The sequence below is a fragment of the Helianthus annuus genome, chromosome 13 (genome assembly GCF_002127325.2).
Source record: "Helianthus annuus cultivar XRQ/B chromosome 13, HanXRQr2.0-SUNRISE, whole genome shotgun sequence".
NCBI lineage: Eukaryota > Viridiplantae > Streptophyta > Magnoliopsida > Asterales > Asteraceae > Helianthus > Helianthus annuus.
In genome coordinates, this window is record NC_035445.2 from 18,267,645 (window position 1) to 18,286,899 (window position 19,255).

Genomic DNA, 19,255 nt, shown 5'->3' on the forward strand with positions numbered 1-19,255 from the left:
GGGAATTCGCAGTTTATAGCTCAATTTCCTAATGCGGTGGCAATGTTTTACCCGGCTCGTTTGTCGGACCATTGTCCGTGTGTTCTGAAGGTTCCAGAAGAGGGGAAAGTTAAAAATAGATCTTTCAAGTTTGCCAATTTTCTTGTTCATAAGCCAGATTTTCTTGTCATTGTGAAGCGAACTTGGGATACGAGTATTAGAGGGGTGCCGCAATTTTCGGTGGTTAAGAAGCTTCGGTTGCTCAAATCTCCGCTTAGGGTTCTTCTTTTTCAGCAAGGAAACCTACATAAGAAAGTTCATGATCTGAGAGCTAAGCTTGATGAGATTCAGCACAACGTTGATATTGATCCTTCTTCTTTGTCGTTGCGAGAGGAAGAAGCTGGTGCCCGTCGTCTTTATCTAGAAGCCCTTCTAGACGAAGAGAGATTTTTGAAACAAAAGTCCAAAGTTGACTGGTTGGCGGCCGGGGATTCAAATTCGGCTTTCTTTCATTCGGTTCTTAAAAATAAGATTCATTATAATCATATTGATGTTATTCAGGATACTAGCGGGGTGTTGCATGAAGGTGTTTCGGTTCAGGAAGCTTTCGTTACGCACTATCAAAATTTTTTGGGCTGCTCGGGAGACACGTCTCTGTGTCCGTCCCCTGATCTATTTTCGAAAACCTTGGATAATGATGTTGCGGCTCATATGACTAGACCGGTTACAGTTGAAGAGGTCAAGCAGGCTATGTTTTCCATAGGTTCTGACAAAGCTTCAGGGCCCAATGGTTTTACTGCTGGTTTTTTTAAAGGGGCATGGCATATTGTGGGTAATGATGTGACGGAGGCTGTTATCGATTTTTTTAGATCGGGGAAACTTCTTCGGGAATTAAACCATACTCTTATTGTTCTTCTTCCTAAGTCCCCTTCTCCGGTTATGGTGACGGACTATCGTCCAATTGCTTGTTGCAATGTGTTGTATAAATGCATTAGCAAGATAGTGGCCGATCGTATTAAAGCAAGTTTGAACGATATTGTTAGTATTAACCAGTCAGCGTTTGTTCCAGGAAGGAAAATATCTGATAACATTTTGTTAACGCAAGAACTGATGCATAATTATCATCGTAATATCGGGCCTCCTAAATGTGCGTTTAAAGTTGATATTCAGAAGGCGTATGACACGGTTGATTGGAAGTTTCTCAACGATGTTTTGATTGGGTTCGGTTTTCACCAAAAGATGGTTCGTTGGATCATGCTTTGTGTCTCCACTACGACGTATTCGGTTTGTATTAATGGGGAAGTTCATGGTTATTTTAAGGGTAATCGCGGTCTTCGTCAAGGTGATCCGGTCTCTCCTTATTTGTTCACGTTGGTGATGGAAGTGCTCACGGCGATCCTTCAACATTCGGTAAGGATTGACTCTTCATTTAAATTCCATAATAAGTGTGAGCGTCAGCATATTATCAATCTTTGTTTCGCGGACGATTTGTTTATATTCGCGAAAGGTGAAATTGCTTCAGCCAGATGTATTATGAAATCCCTTGATTCGTTTTCGAAAATGTCTGGTTTGTCTCCTAATGTGCAGAAAAGTACAGTGTTCTTCTCGAACGTGCCTTCTTATGTGAAAAATGCAATTTTGAATATTATGCCGTTTAAGGAGGGTTCTTCTCGAACGTGCCTTCTTATGTGAAAAATGCAATTTTGAATATTCAGCTCTCAGCTCAGATGACTCGCTATTTGGGCCATCTAGTCGTTCGATAGGTATGCGGGAATTTTCTGATTGTATTGAAGAGACGGAGCTTGTAGATGTTAAGGGTCATGGTCTCCATTTCACATGGAATCAGAAACCGAAGGAAGGAGTTGGCTTGATGAGGAAAATTGATAGAGTAATGAGTAATGTTAAGTGCCTAGACTTGTTTCCGGATGCTTACGTTATTTATCACCCTTATCGTGTCTCGGATCATACGCCTTGCATTCTGAAGTTGACTAATGTTTCTAACAATTCTCGGCCAAAACCATTTAAGTTTCCGAACTTTATTGTTTCAAAACCAGAATTTAAACTCTGTGTGGAGAAACAATGGGCGAAGAAGATTGATGGGTTTGCTATGTTCTCGGTTGTTAGTAAGCTTAGAAACCTGAAACCGGACCTCCGCAAAATCCTGTTCCAACAGGGCAACCTTCATAAACGAGTTCTTGAGCTTCGTTTGAAGCTAGATGCGATTCAGGAACAGGTTGATGCTAATCCGATGGATGTGACTATTCGGAAAATGGAGCTCGAGTGTCTCAATGACTTCAAAACTGCTGCCTACGACGAGGAATGTTTTTTGAAACAAAAATCGAAGGTGGAATGGCTTTGTGCGGGGGACTCTAACACGGCATTCTTTCACAATTCTGTTAAATGCAGGAACAATCGTACCAAAATTCATTGCATTAGAGATGTGAATGGCAATAGGTTTGAAGAGGATGAGGCTGTGAACGCTCTAGTTGATCATTATTCAGCGTTTTTGGGAAAGGAGGATCAGGTTACTTTTATGAATATGGATGATGTTTTTGTTAATGTCATTAATCCGGAGAATGCAGCTAATATGGCCCGACAAGTAACGCGGGAAGAAGTAAAGAATGCTATGTTCAGCATAAGTGAAATCAAAGCTCCGGGGCCGGATGGCTACACTTCAGCCTTCTTTAAGAATGCGTGGGATATAGTGGGGCACGAGGTAACGAATGCAGTTCTTGATTTTTTTGGGAATGGCAAGATCCTTAAACAATTGAATCACACAATCTTGGCCCTTATTCCTAAAGTTGATACCCCTGATTCTGTTCTTGACTATCGTCCTATTTCATGCTGTAATGTACTTTACAAATGCATTAGCAAGATTATAACAGACAGGATTAAAGGGAGTTTGGATTCATTGGTTAGTATCAACCAATCTGCTTTCGTCCCAGGCAGACAGATCTCTGACAACATTCTGTTAACCCAAGAGTTGATGCACAACTATCACTTGAACAAAGGTGCTCCTAGATGTGCGTTTAAAATTGACATCCAGAAGGCGTATGATACTGTAAGTTGGGTGTTTCTAGAGAAGATTCTTAATATGTTTGGATTTCACAAGACGATGGTGAAATGGATTATGGCGTGTGTCACAACGGCAACATATTCTTTGAGTATCAACGGTAATCTCCACGGGTTTTTTAAAGGAAAAAGGGGTCTTCGACAAGGGGATCCAATGTCTCCATACTTGTTCACTCTTGTTATGGAAGTTCTTACCTTATTACTCCAAAAGAATGCTCGTTCGGGTACGTCTTTTAAGTTCCATGCGCAGTGCATAAAGCAACGAATTATAAATGTCTCTTTTGCTGATGACCTCTTTATTTTCGTTCATGGGAGTGTTCATTCGGTTAGAAAGGTTAAAGCTGCCTTGGAGTTATTCACGGGTATGTCGGGGCTTGTTCCGAGTCAGGCTAAAAGTACAGTGTTCTTTTGTAATGTTCCCCAACAAGTCAAAGCTGAGATTCTCAATGAAATGCCGTTTCAGGAAGGATCCTTACCGGTACGATACTTAGGCGTGCCGCTAGTTTCGTCAAAGTTAAGTGCTGGGGATTGCAAAATGCTAGTGGACCGTTTGGATAAGAAAGTTAATAATTGGATGACAAAAACGCTATCCTTTGCGGGTAGGGTTCAACTCATCAATTCCGTCCTGTCTTCTATGCATATATATTGGGCTTCGGTTTTTGTTATTCCGGCTAGGGTTGTCAGTGAGCTGGAAAAACGTATTCGGAGGTTCCTTTGGAATGCCGGGAGTGCTGGGAAAATTAAAGCTAAAGTGGCTTGGTCCGACATTTGCCTTCCTAAAGTGGAGGGGGGCTTAGGAGTTCGAAGAATTTGTGATGTGAATAGGGCCCTTATTACGAGACACATATGGAGTATCCTCGTCAAACGGAAATCGCTATGGGTGCAATGGATTTATGCTCACAAAATTAAACATCAGAATTTTTGGGATGTCCAATGTAGGGGATCCGTTAGTTGGGGTTGGAGGAAACTCTTAGGGATTCGCAATATGGTCCGGCCATTTATATGGAACGTCATTCGAAATGGAGCTCAAACAAATGCATGGAGCGACAACTGGTGTCACTTGAGTCCTCTTAGGGACTTTATCACTCCGCGACACATTGCTAATGCAGGTTTCAACCTTCAGTCTTCGGTGGCGGATATCTTAGATGCTAACGGTCAATGGAGATGGCCTCAAGCTTGGTATGATACTTACCCAGTTTTAATTGGCTTAACTATTATTCGGGATAACTCTCAATTACATGACCGAATGGTTTGGAAAGATCTGGAGGGAAACGAACGGCAATTTAGCTCGATGGAAGTTTGGCATGCTATTCGTCTGCGTAGTAATACGGTTAACTGGGCAAACATGGTCTGGTTCAGTCAATGTATCCCGAGGCACTCGTTTCAACTGTGGTTAGTGATCAAGAATAAATTGAAAACCCAAGACAGGTTGAAAGTCTGGGAGGCGGGTAGTGAAACAAACCTAAGATTAATGTGCTGCCCTTTATGCCAGCGAGACCGCGACTCTAGAGATCATCTTTTTTTCGCGTGCAATTTCTCTTCACAGGTTTGGATGAATGTGAAATCGTTGGTGGACATGAAGCAAGTTAATGAGTTGTGGAGTTCAGTTTTGGCATGGATGGATCAATACTCGAGCTCAACGAACTTGGAACATATCGTTAGCAAGCTGGTTCTAGCGGCCTCGGCTTACTTTATTTGGCAAGAGAGGAATAACAGATTATTTTCCAGGAAGCAATGTTCAGCTACTCAAGTATCTGAGAAGATTAAAAGTTCCGTGCGTTTTCGGTTGATGGGCTTCAAGTTCAAAGGTCATTCTGATCATAACCGAGTTCTAAAAAAGTGGCAGATCCCGTCAAGGGCGTCGGATGAAGACCCGGGCTGAGGAGATCGTTTTGTAGGGTCTAGTTTGTGTCTGTATGTGGTTGTTTGTTTGGCTGTTTGTGGTTGGTTTGTGTGTTCTGGTTGTTTTTCATTTTTGTTTCCTAGGCTTGGTATGCCAAGTCTAGTAGGTGTGTTCGTTTTGGCACACCCTTGTCCTGATTTTAGTTGATTTATACAATTTACCGGGGTAACCCTTTACCCAAAAAAAAAAGGAGGGTGCTTTACCTGTGAAGTATCTTGGGGTGCCTCTTATCTCTTCTAGGTTGCTCCATAAGGATTGTTGTGTGCTGATGGAGAAACTGGAAAAGCGGATTTTGCATTGGAGGAATAAACTGCTCTCATTTGCAGGCAGGGTGCAACTGATTATTTCTGTGCTGTCTTCTATGCATATATACTGGTCTTCTGTTTTCATTTTACCGTCTCGGGTTATTCTTCAATTGGAGGCATTGATGCGGAATTTTTTATGGTCTCAAGACAGTGCGTTTCAAAAAGGGCGGGCTAAAGTGTCGTAGAATTCGGTTTGCGTTCCTAAGTATGAAGGAGGATTAGGTATCCGTCGGATTGGGGATGTTAACATGGCTCTCATGTCATCTCATATTTGGAGTATTCTTACGAATCGTAAATCTTTGTGGGTTGATTGGGTCCACTCTTATAGGCTTAAAGGTAAGAGTTTTTGGGAGTGTAGAATCCCTTCTTCGTGTTGCTGGTCTTGGAGAAAGCTGCTTCACCTTCGGCCGATTATTAGGAAGTTTATATGGACCGAGATTGGCAATGGGTCGACTACTTCTGCTTGGTTTGATTCGTGGTGTAAGTTAGGGCCTTTAAATGCTTTTATTTCGCCTAGAATCATTGCTAACGCGGGGTTTGATATGGGTTCTAAAGTGTCGGATATTTATTCCTCTAATTCATGGAATTGGCCGAATGATTGGAGGGTCTCGTTTCCGGTTCTTAATCAACTTGATCAGCTGATTTTGGTGCCGAATAAACCGGACAAGCTTAGGTGGCGGCATGGTGACAATTTGTTTGAATTTTCTTCTTCGCGTGCTTGGGAGTCGATTCGTATTCAGGCCGGGGAGGTTGATTGGAGCCGTATTGTCTGGTTCCCTCAATGCATCCCCCGTCATGCATTTTTAATGTGGCTTATCATGAGGCAGAAGTTGTTAACTCAGGATAGAATCTTGTCATGGGATTTTTCGCGTAGGAAGAATATGAATATGATGTGCTGTTTGCTTTGTTATGCCAACCACGACTCGCATAGCCACCTTTTCTTTGAATGCAAATACTCATCTCAGGTGTGGCATAAAGTTAGGCAGAAAGTTGGTATGGTCGCGGTTCAACCTATATGGAACGACATTACTAACTGGTTGATTGAGCATTCTAAACCAAATACGGCTGTTGGGTTCGTTGCTAGATTGGTTGTGGCGGCTTCTGCTTATTTTATTTGGCAGGAGCGTAATTCGAGGTTATTCAAGAACCAATTGCGGCCTCCGGAGACTTTAAGTGAAATTGTTCTTCAACAGGTTCGGTACAAGTTGATGGGAGCGAAGCTGAAGAATTGTGTTAATGTCCGAAGGCTTCTTGAGGAATGGGGTATTGAGGGCTCAGGTGTTTTGGCGATGGCAGCTGGTTAAGGATGTGCTTTTGTTTGTTCTAGCTGTTTAGGCTAGTGGTCGTTTTTGTTTGGTTTTGTTTGGTGTGTTTGTTTGGTTTGGCTGTACTTTCATAGGGCATGTCCTATGTTTGAACTAGTGTAGGCTTTCTACACTACTTGTATTTTTTTGGTTGTGAATTTATAAAATCACCGGGGTAACCCTTTACCCAAAAAAAAAGGATGACAGAAAGATGCAAGAGAGGATGAATTCGTCCACAACTTAAGAATCAACCAACATGAAATTAGAATCCTCGTATAAACCATATCGCTCAAAGCCATATGGCAGAAACGATAGCAAAAAAGTCAATGCTGTTGAAGATGAGGATCCTGAGGAGTATCCTAAGTTGTCTGAATATTGTTTTTCTGCTAATATACCTGAATTAATGTATGCTATGCAGGGTTTAGGAGACAAAGCCAGGTGGCCTCGCAAAAGTCAACAAAAAGCTGATTGGAAGGATAAGTCCAAATGGTGTGCCTTCCATGAGAATTTCGGACATGTCACCGAGGATTGCATTGCTCTAAGGAAAGAAATAAGCTACCTGCTGAGCAAGGGATATCTAAAGGATTTGCTGGGAAAAAAGAAGAATAAAGGGCAGGATCCTGAGAAGGATCCTGAATGAGCAGCATCACCCCCAGCGGATGCCAAAATAATTAACTTTATTTTAGGAGGATCTGATAGTTGCGGGACTTCATATTCCGCAGCCAAGAGACATGCAAAAGAAGCTAAGGCAGAAAGAGGAGAAAAGCCGACCAGGATGACAACGCTCACAACTGACAAAGTGATCACTTTTGATAGTGATGACAGGGATACTGTTCAGGATCCTCACCATGATGCTACAGTAATTACTTTATATGTCGCTAACCATTTTGTGCGTAGGATACTGGTAGATAACGGCAGTTCCGTCAACATAATTCAGCTGGAGACATTGAAAAGAATGAATGTATCCCCGATGGATATTACTTCGAAATCCACCGTGCTCGTCGGGTTCAGTGGAGAAGCCGGGAATACCATAGGGGAGATAAAATTACCAGTATATGTTGAAGGAATCAATTCGATACAACACTTTTGCGTGATGGATTCACTATCCTGCTATAGCATCATATTGGGTAGGCCATGGATCCATGATATGAAAGCTGTGCCATCGACTTATCATCAGTGCATCAAGATCCCTACACCTTGGGGGAGTTGTCAAAGTGGATAGTGACCAGCAAGAAGCAAAGGAGTGCTACTCATCATCCATGAAATCCTCTACCAAGCCTAATGTGGCATAGCAATTAAAGATGCGGGCCCAGGATATTCTGGAGGCTTCTGAGCAGGATGTAAAGAAAATTATCCTGGATCAGGATAACCCGGATATCTCGGTGCTCGTAGGAACCAATATCCCTCAGGATATTGAAAATCAATTGACTAATTTTTTGAAATGCAGGATGTCGACATTCGCATGGAAACATGAGGATATAACAGACATTTCCAAGGATATTATAACATATAAGCTTGGTATTGACAGATCATTTAACCAATCCAACAAAAGAGAAGGAAATTTGCTCCGGAACAAAATACGATCATCCAAGAAGAAGTTGAAAGGCTACTAAAGAGCAAGATGATTAGGGAAGTGAAGTTTCCCAAATGGCTGGCTAATGTGGTTGTGTTGCAAAAGAAAAACGGGAAATGGAGAGTATGTGTGGATTACACAGACTTGAATAAAACTTGTCCCAAAGACCCGTTTCCTCTACCTCATATTGATTCAATGGTGGATGCTACCGCTGGCCACGAAATGCTAACCTTCATGGATGCCTCTTTAGGATTTTAGCAGATCCAAATGGAACCCTCCGATCAGGAGGATACTGCTCTCATGACACCCACATGTATTTATTGTTATACTGCTATGCCTTTTGGTTTAAAAAATGCAGGTGCAACATACCAAAGGCTGGTGAACATGATGTTTAAAGACAAACTGGGGGACACCATGGAAGTATACATCGACGATATGGTAGTAAAATCCAAGAAGGTCGAGGATCACCTTCAAGATATTAAGGGAGCATTTGATATCCTGGACCAGTACAACATGAAATTGAATCCTGCTAAATGCCATTTTGGAGTAGGGGCAGGAAAGTTTCTAGGATACATGGTGACTAAAAGGGGGATAGAAGCAAGCCCGGAGCAAATTAAAGCCATCTTAGATATCAAGTCACCTTCAAATATGAAGGATGTTCAACGATTAACAGGGCGAGTAGCAGCATTGAATAGATTTATCTCAAGATCCTCCGAAAAATGCAAGGAATTTTATGATATTCTGAAGAAAAATAAGAAATTCGAGTGGGATGAGAAGCATGAAACAGCCTTGCAGGATTTGAAGCAGTATCTTTCAACCGCACCTCTATTAATGAAACCTGAAGATGGCGAACCACTATCCCTATACCTTGCAGTATCAGGGAATGCAGTAAGTGCTGTCCTTGTAAAAGATCATGAAGGTCAGCAGTATCATGTCTATTATATCAGTAAAAGTTTATTAGATGCTGAAACTAGGTATTCTCACCTAGAAAAGCTAATATTAGCACTAGTTATGGCATCAACAAAACTTAGACGTTATTTTGAAACACATAGGATTCATGTTAAAACCAACTATCCTGTTAAAAATGTGCTTAGAAAACCCGAGATGTCAGGTAGGATGGCCAAATGGTCAGTAAAATTAAGTGCCTTTGATCTAGTATATGAACCTAGAAATGCCATAAAGTCTCAGGCTCTAGCTGACTTTGTGGCTGATTTCAGTAGTGATATTCAAAATGAAGTAGACCTAGAGGTACAACAGCTAGGAGAAAACTTAGAATCCTGGATATTACATACTGATGGTGCATCTAATGTAAGAGGTGTAGGTTTGGGTATACTACTAAAATCGCCACAGGGGGACATATTACCCCAGGCTATTAGATGTGAGTTCCCTGCCACTAATAATGAAGCAGAATATGAAGCTCTAATTACAGGATTAGAATTGGCTAAGAGCATGAATATCAAGAGTTTACAAGTGTTTGTTGATTCCTTGTTAATCACTCATCATTTTAATGGATCTTATGCAATAAACGGTGAAAAATTGGCTGAATACCTTGAATTAGCAGGATATTTTGATGTTTTCAACTCAAACAGGTACCGAGAGAGGATAACGCTGAGGCTGACGCACTGGCGAACCTAAGATCATCAGTCAGGATACTAGAGGGGACCCAAATACCAATATTACATATCCTGTATCCTGCGACGGATCCTCAGGGTAAGGAGGTAGTGAGTGTTCAGGATCCTGATGCTGAGTATCCTGAAGAGGATCCTAGATCCTGGACGGCTCCAATCACAAGATATCTCAAGGAAGGACACATCCCCAAGGATGAGAATCCTAAGGCCTTTAGGATGAAGGTATCACGATTTACTATTATAAATAATGTTTTATATAAGAAATCTCTTGCAGGTCCATATCTGAGGTGCTTGGAGGATCCCGAAACCAAAGAAGTGCTTCAGGATATCCACGAAGGGGATTGTGGTAACCACACTGGGGGCAGGTCGTTATTCTCAAAAGTATTAAGAACAAGATATTATTGGCCAACCATGAGGAAAGATGCTGCAGAATACGCTCGAAAGTGTGATGCATGTCAAAGACATAGTAATATATTACATCAGCATGCTGAACCGCTGTATCCTATTGTTTCCCCTTGGCCGTTCATGAAATGGGGAATGGATATAGTAGGAAAATTGCCAAAAGCTCCAGGAGGAAAAGTCTTCATGCTGGCTGTTAGGGGAGGATTTCCTAATGACCTGTGATCCTCATGTGTTATCCTGTTTAGTGATCCTTACCTCTGTGACAGATAGTGATCCTCAGAAGTGCTTCAGGATCAGGATCATGGATCATCCTAAGGATCCTTATACTAACGATTGTTCACTTTGAATTCGATATTGTTTTGCAGGAGTAACAGCTTGGACTTAGTCTTGGCAACGTTCCTGAAGAATATTCCACGGTTATTCCGCACGTGCTTGACTGAAAATGGACGTTATGGAGTCGTGGGAAGGCTTGCATGAATTGCGGGATGTTAGTTAGCATAGTTAACTTCTATTTTTAAAGGGGTAGCGAGCTAGTTTTAAAAACACTTGGCTAATTTTGGCTACACACACTCGTACAACTGCACTCAACAGCTTACGGCAAAACACTTAGCAAATTTTCACACATTTCTACACGATACACTATAGTGATCCTTGTACCTAGCTCGCTATCATCTAAAGTTGCAAAGAATTATTGTTTAATTTGAGTTGGTGACCGGTAGTTTCCATCAACCGAGGTTTTTTATGCCGGGGATCATTCATTGATCAATGGCTTTTTCCTCGTATAAATCTTTGTGTCACTTGTGCAATACATTTCTGAGTGATCCTCATTGTTGTTTACCAATTCAAGCATCATACCCCGTAACAGAGAGTTTGGTTGCATTATCCTCGTCTGATTTTTTGACCAAAACAGTTTGGCGCCCACCGTGGGGCAATTGGTGCTTCATTCATAAAGATTCTCATTCTCGTGATCATTTCGGTTCATTGCATCCAAGCAGATGGCTTCATCATCAAAGAATACTTCTACTGCGATGTCTGCGGTCAATTCATCACAGGGCATTCCACCTTTGCCTCCACCACCTTCTGGACCTCAGAAAAATGCTGAGAAGAAACCAACTCCCATTTTCTCAAAACCTCCAACTTCTTCTACTTCTTATACTCCTACTACTAGTGACATGTTTACTCTAATTTTGCAGATGAAGGAGCATATACAGCAGCCAGATAAGACCAACGAAAGGATTCTTAAAGAAATCGGAGACCTCAAGAAACAAAAGAGATCGGCAGAAGATCATTCCCCACTGATGCCCAGATCTTTGAATTTCGATACTCCGGTTGTATCTTCTCAGCCTTCAGTGGTTCCAGATGTTCAATATGTGGGAGGACCAAAAGGAGTGCACTACGGATCATCAGCAATGACTCAGGCATCAGGTTCATACTTCCAGCCAGCAGGATCCCATCCTCAGCATATAGGATCCTTCGCAAGCTCAGGAGGATACCCAAGAGCGCAGCAGATTCAAGGGTTCTGGCCATTCCAAGGATCGTCGCAGGTTCAAGGATCCTCTTATGTCCCAGGATCCTCGCAAGTTCAAGGATCCTCTTATGTCCCAGGATCCTCTCAGGTTCAAGGATCCTCTTATGTTCCAGGATCCTCTCAGTTTCATGGATCCTTAAGGAGTTTGCAATCAGGGAGTTCAAATATCCATCAGGGAGATTTTATTCCAATGCAAACCATTGCTTCTACTGGTCCTTCGATCATTCCGGAGTCTCAACAATATGGATTCACATCGACTCTTCCTAATTTGAACCCAGTGGGAGGTAACACTTTCAATAATTCTTATACCACTAACCATGGCCTCATGCAGGATACAGGTATCAATCATGCCATGGCCAGAGAATTGCAAAAGTTAAAAGATATGATATCAAGTGTTCCAGGAGTGGTCAAGCCTATCCCGGAGATTGCAGATGGGAGCCATAAGATATCTCGTTTTGCACCACCAATCTGTGATGCTGAGATACCCAAGAGGTTCCACGTGCCCACCATGAAGTTGTATGATGGTTCAACAGATCCTGAAGAACACATAGCACAATACAGGGAAAGGATGGAGATCAATCCCATCCCAGAAAGGTTAAAGGAAGCATGTCTGTGCAAGGGATTTGGATCCACTCTTACTGGATCAGCTCTTAAATGGCTGCTAAGTCTTCCCCCTTACTCTATTACCACATTTGCTAATCTAGTTAACCTATTTAATAATCAGTTTTCTTGTAGTAGAAAATTTGAGCGTTTAACTAGTGATCTGTATAGGATAACCCAGGGTCATAATGAATCATTAAGGGATTATATCACCAAATTTAGTAAAGAATCCTTAGATATTCCTAACCTGGATATAGCTACGGCTGTTGAAGCCTTTAAAATGGGATTGCTTAGGGATTCATTATTCTATGATGATCTTGTTATGACACCATGCAATGTTTTGGTCAAAAATTACCGAAGCAATTAAGTGATCAAATTAGTTAAGTGAGGTAGTGTGCTAAGAGAATGTGTTCAAAAATATGTCAATTGAGTTATTTGTAAAAACAGTTTGGGGATACGGCTCAGGATATGGAGTTGTATTTGCGATCAAACAATGAGCAAAAAAGTAAAGTAAATGACACGAGATGTACGAGGAAAGCCCTTGATCAATCTAGATCGCCGGCATAAAACCTCGGGAGCTGACAATCGCAGCTGCCTTGTTCTTCTATTGCTTCAAATATCAGGATACAGTGCAGGATGTGGTGCGGATCGACTAAGTGTTACAACGTGAATTGGGTACAAGTGTGGTGATTGCAGTAATCTAGAGAGCAAGAGTGTACAAGAGTGTTAGCGAAAAGATTGTGTGTCTTAAACTGATCCGCCACATCTATTTATAGTAAAGATAAATTAACAAACTATCCTAAACTTGCGGGATCCACCGAATATTCCTTCATCGAACGTTGTAGACCTGGTCTTTCGGGCTCAACGTCTCTTCTTCAACAAACTCGTCCGAGTCCTGAGGAGAAGAAGTCCTCTTGACCGTTAGTAAGCCTCAGCCTTTAACCTGCACGTGGTTAATTAATAAACCTCAGGATATCACCCAAGATGTTAGCAATATCCTCTTCCAGCATCCTGGTCACAAATAAACAAACAAAGGCAGGATATTGGTCAGGATATGTATGCTTAGAAAATGACCCATAACAATTGTCCCCAAATAGATCTGTTGGTATACCAATCCAACAGATATATTTCAAAAATCTTATCCCATAACTCAAGGCATTTAAAACGAAGCGACGGTCAAGATCACATCGTAACTTCCAACGCGTTTTTTACTCAATGGAGATTTACGATGCCCCTATATCTTCTCTTTTCTTGTTTGAAAAGCATATATCTCCAACAAAACCTTCAGGTAATTTCTTCATTTCAGATTTTCTTCCTGTCAATTTACTTCACTTTACTTGCAATGGATACCGAGACCTTCATCCAGCAGAATCTCCTTAAAAATCCCAAAAAGGAGATCTGTGCTTTTGACAACGCAGACATTGCGGCTCTAAGAGCTTCCGGCGCTTTCCCTGACTACACTGTCTTCAGATCATTCGATCGGTCAATCCGATCGGATGTTTCTTCTACTGAATGGATTTGTTTTCCGGCATATCCCTTTTCACTAGGTCTTCGGTACCCTTTTCCTGAATTCATGATGCAATTCTTTCGAACCACCGGCATCTCTTTTGCTCAAACCATGCCCATGGTTTGGAGAGTACTGATTGTACTTAATCAAATCAAAAATCTCCATTGTTCCGACCTTCGCATCGAGGATTTGCCTATTTCTTATCGCCTCCGATCCCACGGCTCTAGCCGATTCTTGCTCTTCTCGACATCCAGCAAACCCTTGATTCTCAAAGCCACCAAAAACGAAGACGGATGGCAACGCAAATTTTTCTTTGTCAAACGAGATTCTATTGCCGAGGGTGCCAGCCTTCCGGTGGAGTGGTTAACCACCGGTAGGATCATAAATATCCTCATAGACCGTTTAATTGTTATCTTCCATTAATACTCTTCTTTTTGATCTTTATGCAGTGAACTTTAAGGAAGTTGCTCCCCCTACCGCTGATTCAGAAGAGAGAATCAATACTATTTACCGGTTGCCTGCAATAGATAGGACTTTCACCACACACGTCCCAAGTTCCAGCCAATACTCATCATCCGAGATGTCTGGTAAGAATTTCTTTCAAAATAATTAGTCACAACAGTATAATGATAAAATAAAGATTAAAACTTTCCCCTTTATGCAGCACCAGCTAAGATCCCTGAAGTCTTTGATCTTGACGAATTGGACAGCTATTCTGATCAGATCCAGGTCAAGAAAGAGCCTAACCCCAAGACCACAGCTACATCCAAACCCAGCAGCTCCAAAGCCATCGTCATACCTAAACCTTCGCCGGCCACCAAACCCTGGAGTTCAAGCTCCCGCAAAAGGAAAGAACCTGATTCCCCTATCATTTCTGACACATTTCCTTACGAGAAGCATGGGTTCATTGAAGCTAGCGGGTTTATGACTTCTTTTCTTAACCAAGTCAGTATCCTCATATCATATCCTGCGATTTACACTACTATAAAAGGTTTATCAATATTAATACCTATCGTTTTACCTTTGTAGGGTCTTGAGCGTTTGGTTAACTTATATAAAGAATCCTGCAAGCTCAACAAGACACTCGAATCTAAACTAAAGGAAGCAGAAGTCACAATCTCCGACCAAGGTATGATTGCAGCCGCCAAATCTCGTCATTACGAGGAGAAATACAAAGCTATGACCCAAGAACACCAAGTTGCTCTCAACCAAGCCACTCTTCAAGCCCAGGCCAACCTAGAAGCCGCCCATGTGCAGTATGAACGAGATATGGTCAGCTACCGGGAGAGCCTCAAAAGTTCCGTCGTCATTTCTCTCCTCCAAGCCAGGTTGAAGATGGCTCACGAAGCCAAAACATTAGGTTTCGACTGTCCTTCCTGGGATGTTGGTGCTTGGGAGACCAAGCTAAAGAACCTCGGCGGCACCTTTTCCAAATCAAATGTCGATGAATCTTCCAAGGCAGCCGAAAAAGCAACCGATGTTGAGAAGGATGCTGAGGCGGATCCCAAGACGGATGCTGCTGAAACCACTATGGACCAAGAAGGCACTACCCCCTAGGGCTTATTTCCTTTGAATTATTCGAACAATTTTATGTTTTTAAGAACAATTTTTTTATTTTTTGGGTAAAGGGTTACCCCAGTGATTCTATATATTCACAAAAATCAAAACAAGTAGTAAGGTAAAGTCCTTACTAGTTCAAACATGGGACATACCCCCATGAAAGTAGAACAAGAAAAACAACTAAAAGTGAAACAAAATAAACACCCACTAGACTAAAAATCTAGACTGATAAGAGAAGCGAGACTCATCCATTTTCCATGACCAAATCAACTTCGTGAACATCCCACTTTTCAAGTAGCTCCCGAACCCTCGCGGTATTCTTGAATCTAAGCCCCATCAGTTTATATCTAACACTTTCAAACACCACCTTACATAAAGTATCCGGCGGCCGGGCATGATTTCTGAACAACCGGTTATTCCTTTCCTGCCAAATAGTGTAAGCCAGGGCCGCAACTAACAATCTGCAAACCAAATTTTTTGCTGACTTTGATCACGAATGACTGCCAAGCCAGTCGAGAATATCACACCACTTAGGTTCCAGATTTTCCATACCAGCTTTTGAACGAACCGCCTCCCAAACTTGCGTGGCACATTTGCACTCGAAAAATAAATGCTCATGCGAGTCAACATCTTCATAGCACAATAAGCAGCACATAATGTTCATGTTGTTAGACCGTGTATGGTTCCATAGCAAGATTTTATCCTGAGTTAGCAACTTTCGTCTAACAATAAGCCACATCAGAAAAGCATGTCGTGGAATACATTGAGAGAACCAAATGAGATTAGCCCAATCCACCTCCTGATCCCTTGCTCGAATGGAATCCCACACTCTAGAAGAAGAGTATTCGGCCACATTATCTCCATGTTTCCACATAAGACGATCTTGGGCATTTAAATTCCGTTGCATGTGGTCGAGCTGAATAAGAACTGGGAACATATCTCTCCATGCATCCGGCCAAATCCAAGAACCATTAAAATAGATATCTGCAACTGTAGCCTTGAGAGAAAAACCCTCTCGGGTTATGGTTCTTGGAGATAAAAACGAACAAAGCGGACCAATGTTACTCCATGTGTCAAACCAAGCTGAAGTATTTCTGCCATCACCAATCAAAGACCAGACGTGTTGACGAATAATGGGACGAATCTGAACCATCTTCCTCCAGCTCCAACTACAACTAACTGGCACCTTATGATCCCAGAAATTCCGCCCTTTTAAACGATAAGAGTGTATCCAAGCAACCCATAATGAATGACGGTTACTTAGAATACTCCAAACATGCGAAACCATAAGAGCTTTATTAAAATCAGAGACCCGGCGGATACCCAAGCCCCCTTCACACTTCGGCACACAAACAGACTTCCAAGAAACTTTCACTCTACTCTGCTTAGAAGAAAACTGAGCCCACAGAAAATTCCTCATTTTAGCTTCCAAATCCTTAACCACCCTAGCTGGTAAAATAAAAACCGAAGACCAATACACATGGAGCGACGAAAGAACCGAGATAATTAGCTGAAGTCTACCCGCAAAAGACAGCATTTTATTCTTCCAATTATCAATCCGCCGATCGAGGCGTTCGACTAGAATGCTACAATCTTTGTAAAGCAATCTAGACGAAATAAGAGGAACCCCCAAGTATCTGACAGGCAATGTACCCTCAACAAACGACATAATAGTCAAAATATCTCGTTTAACATGATTTGGGACATTACAGAAAAAACCTGTACTCTTCTGAACACTAGGCACTAACCCCGACATCTTCGTAAAATTAGTGAGAGAAGCCATAACACACCTAGCTGAAGCCACATCTCCCCTGGCAAAAAGGAATAGATCATCTGCAAAACACAAGTTGACGATTTTCTGCTTCTCACATTTATTATGAAACCGAAACGACGTATCAATTCTCGTAGAATGGTTGAGAATGCAGGTCAAAATTTCCATGACTAGAGTAAAAAGATAAGGGGATAAGGGGTCACCCTGTCTTAAACCCCTTTTGCCTTTAAAAAACCCGTGAACATTCCCATTTACGCAAACCGAATAGGAGGCGGTAGAAACACATAGCATAATCCAGTCTACCATGATACCATTAAATCCAAACCCAAGCAACACCGTTTTAAGAAAACTCCACTCTACCGTATCGTAAGCTTTTTGGATATCAACCTTAAAAGCACACCTCGGAGGACCAAAATCACGATGATAGTTATGCATTAATTCCTGTGTAAGAAGAATATTATCTGAAATTTTCCGACCAGGAACAAAAGCTGATTGGTTAATGCTAACAATCTCACTCAAAAAACCCTTCAATCGATCCGCCAACAACTTACTGATGCACTTAAAAATAACATTACAGCATGAAATAGGGCGATAATCAGTAACACATGAAGGAGTCGACATCTTAGGCACCAAAACAACTAACGTGTGATTAAGTTGTTGAAGCAGGTTGCCGGTATTAAAAAAATCAAGAATAGCGTTCGAAACATCACCTCCCACAATATGCCAAGTACTCTTAAAAAACGCAGCCGTATAACCATCCGGCCCCGGAGCTTTATCATTCCCAACAGAAAACATAGCTGCCTTAATTTCCTCCAAAGTAACCGGGCGAACCATATGATTAGCACTATCCGGATTCAACATATTGGAAAATAGATCAGGAGAAGGAACGAGAGAAACTTGGCCCTGACAACCCAGAAATCGTTCATAATGGGTAACAAACGCCTCCGCCACCTTGTCACCCTCAAAAACGTGACCACTCGAATCAGAAATAATCTCAATACGGTTAATGTGATTTCTACACTTTAGCGACGAGTGAAAGTATGCCGTATTAGCATCACCCGCACGAAGCCATTCTAGTTTAGACTTCTGCTTTAGGAACCTCTCCTCATCACACGAAGCACCGAAGCCTCTTGAGAACGTAACGACTCATTTACCGGGTCCTTGTCTATAGCACGCTGGATATCCTCAAGCTTACCTCTAGCATTCACAACCTTTTCATGTAGGTTCCCTTGCTTATATAAAAGAGCACGAAGAGAAGACTTCATAAGAGACAGTTTCTTAACAACTCGGAACTGGTGAACCCCATCAACGTTGATATTCCACTTCGCCATAACAATATCTAAAAATCCTTGTTTGTGCACCAAAAAGTTTGCGAACTTGAAAGGTCTCGGTTTGGGCTTCTCAGCCGAGAACAATTTCAAAACACACGGACAAAGGTCCGAAACTCCATAAGGCTTAAATTCAGCAACCGATTGGGGAAAAGAAGAAACGAAAGGAACATTACCCATAATTCTATCAATCTTCTTTAGTAACCCGACACCCTTTTTAGGTTTTTGAGTCCATGTGTATTGAAAACCCGTTCGCTTAATATCAAAAACCTCAATATCCTTAACACAGTTATTGAAATCACGCATACCAGGAGAGACAGAGGAGCTACCAATCGACCTATCTTCAAGATTGAGTGCAGAATTGAAGTCTCCCATTATGACCCATGGTTTGTCATGAATGAAAGCCTTGTGCACACGAAGATTCTGCCAAAGTTCTTGACGGTGAACATAATAATTTGCTGCATAAACCAGCGAACAGAAAAAAATTCTCTTATTGTCTTTACAATTAATTTGGACGTGTAAAACTTGAGCCGACTGAGCAAGAACCATAACATCCACCTCCACCGGATCCCAACCCAAGATAATACGAGCACCCTTATTACAACAACTCCCATTAGAAATCCAGTCCCACCTTCTAAAGACAACATTACAGACTTTACGAAGATTATCCATGTCGACATGAGATTCTAAAATAGCACACAAACTAAGCTTATTGTTTTTAACAACCTGACGAACCTCATTCTGTTTAAGAGGCCGGTTCAAGCCCCTAACATTCCAAACAGCCAGACTAATCAT

At 41.8% G+C, this 19,255-nt stretch overlaps 2 protein-coding genes across 2 annotated transcripts; one reads left to right on the plus strand and one right to left on the minus strand.

Annotated features, from left to right (window-relative positions):
• Window positions 1–5,507: 5,507 nt before the first annotated feature.
• On the plus strand, window positions 5,508–6,563 carry LOC110900587. The gene has a single exon (XM_022147472.1). It carries the CDS (start codon window positions 5,508–5,510, stop codon window positions 6,561–6,563), a length of 1,056 nt encoding a protein of 351 aa, XP_022003164.1.
• An 11,660-nt stretch (window positions 6,564–18,223) lies between these two features.
• LOC110900588 lies at window positions 18,224–19,255 on the minus strand. Its single transcript, XM_022147473.1, has one exon. It carries the CDS (start codon window positions 19,253–19,255, stop codon window positions 18,224–18,226), a length of 1,032 nt encoding a protein of 343 aa, XP_022003165.1.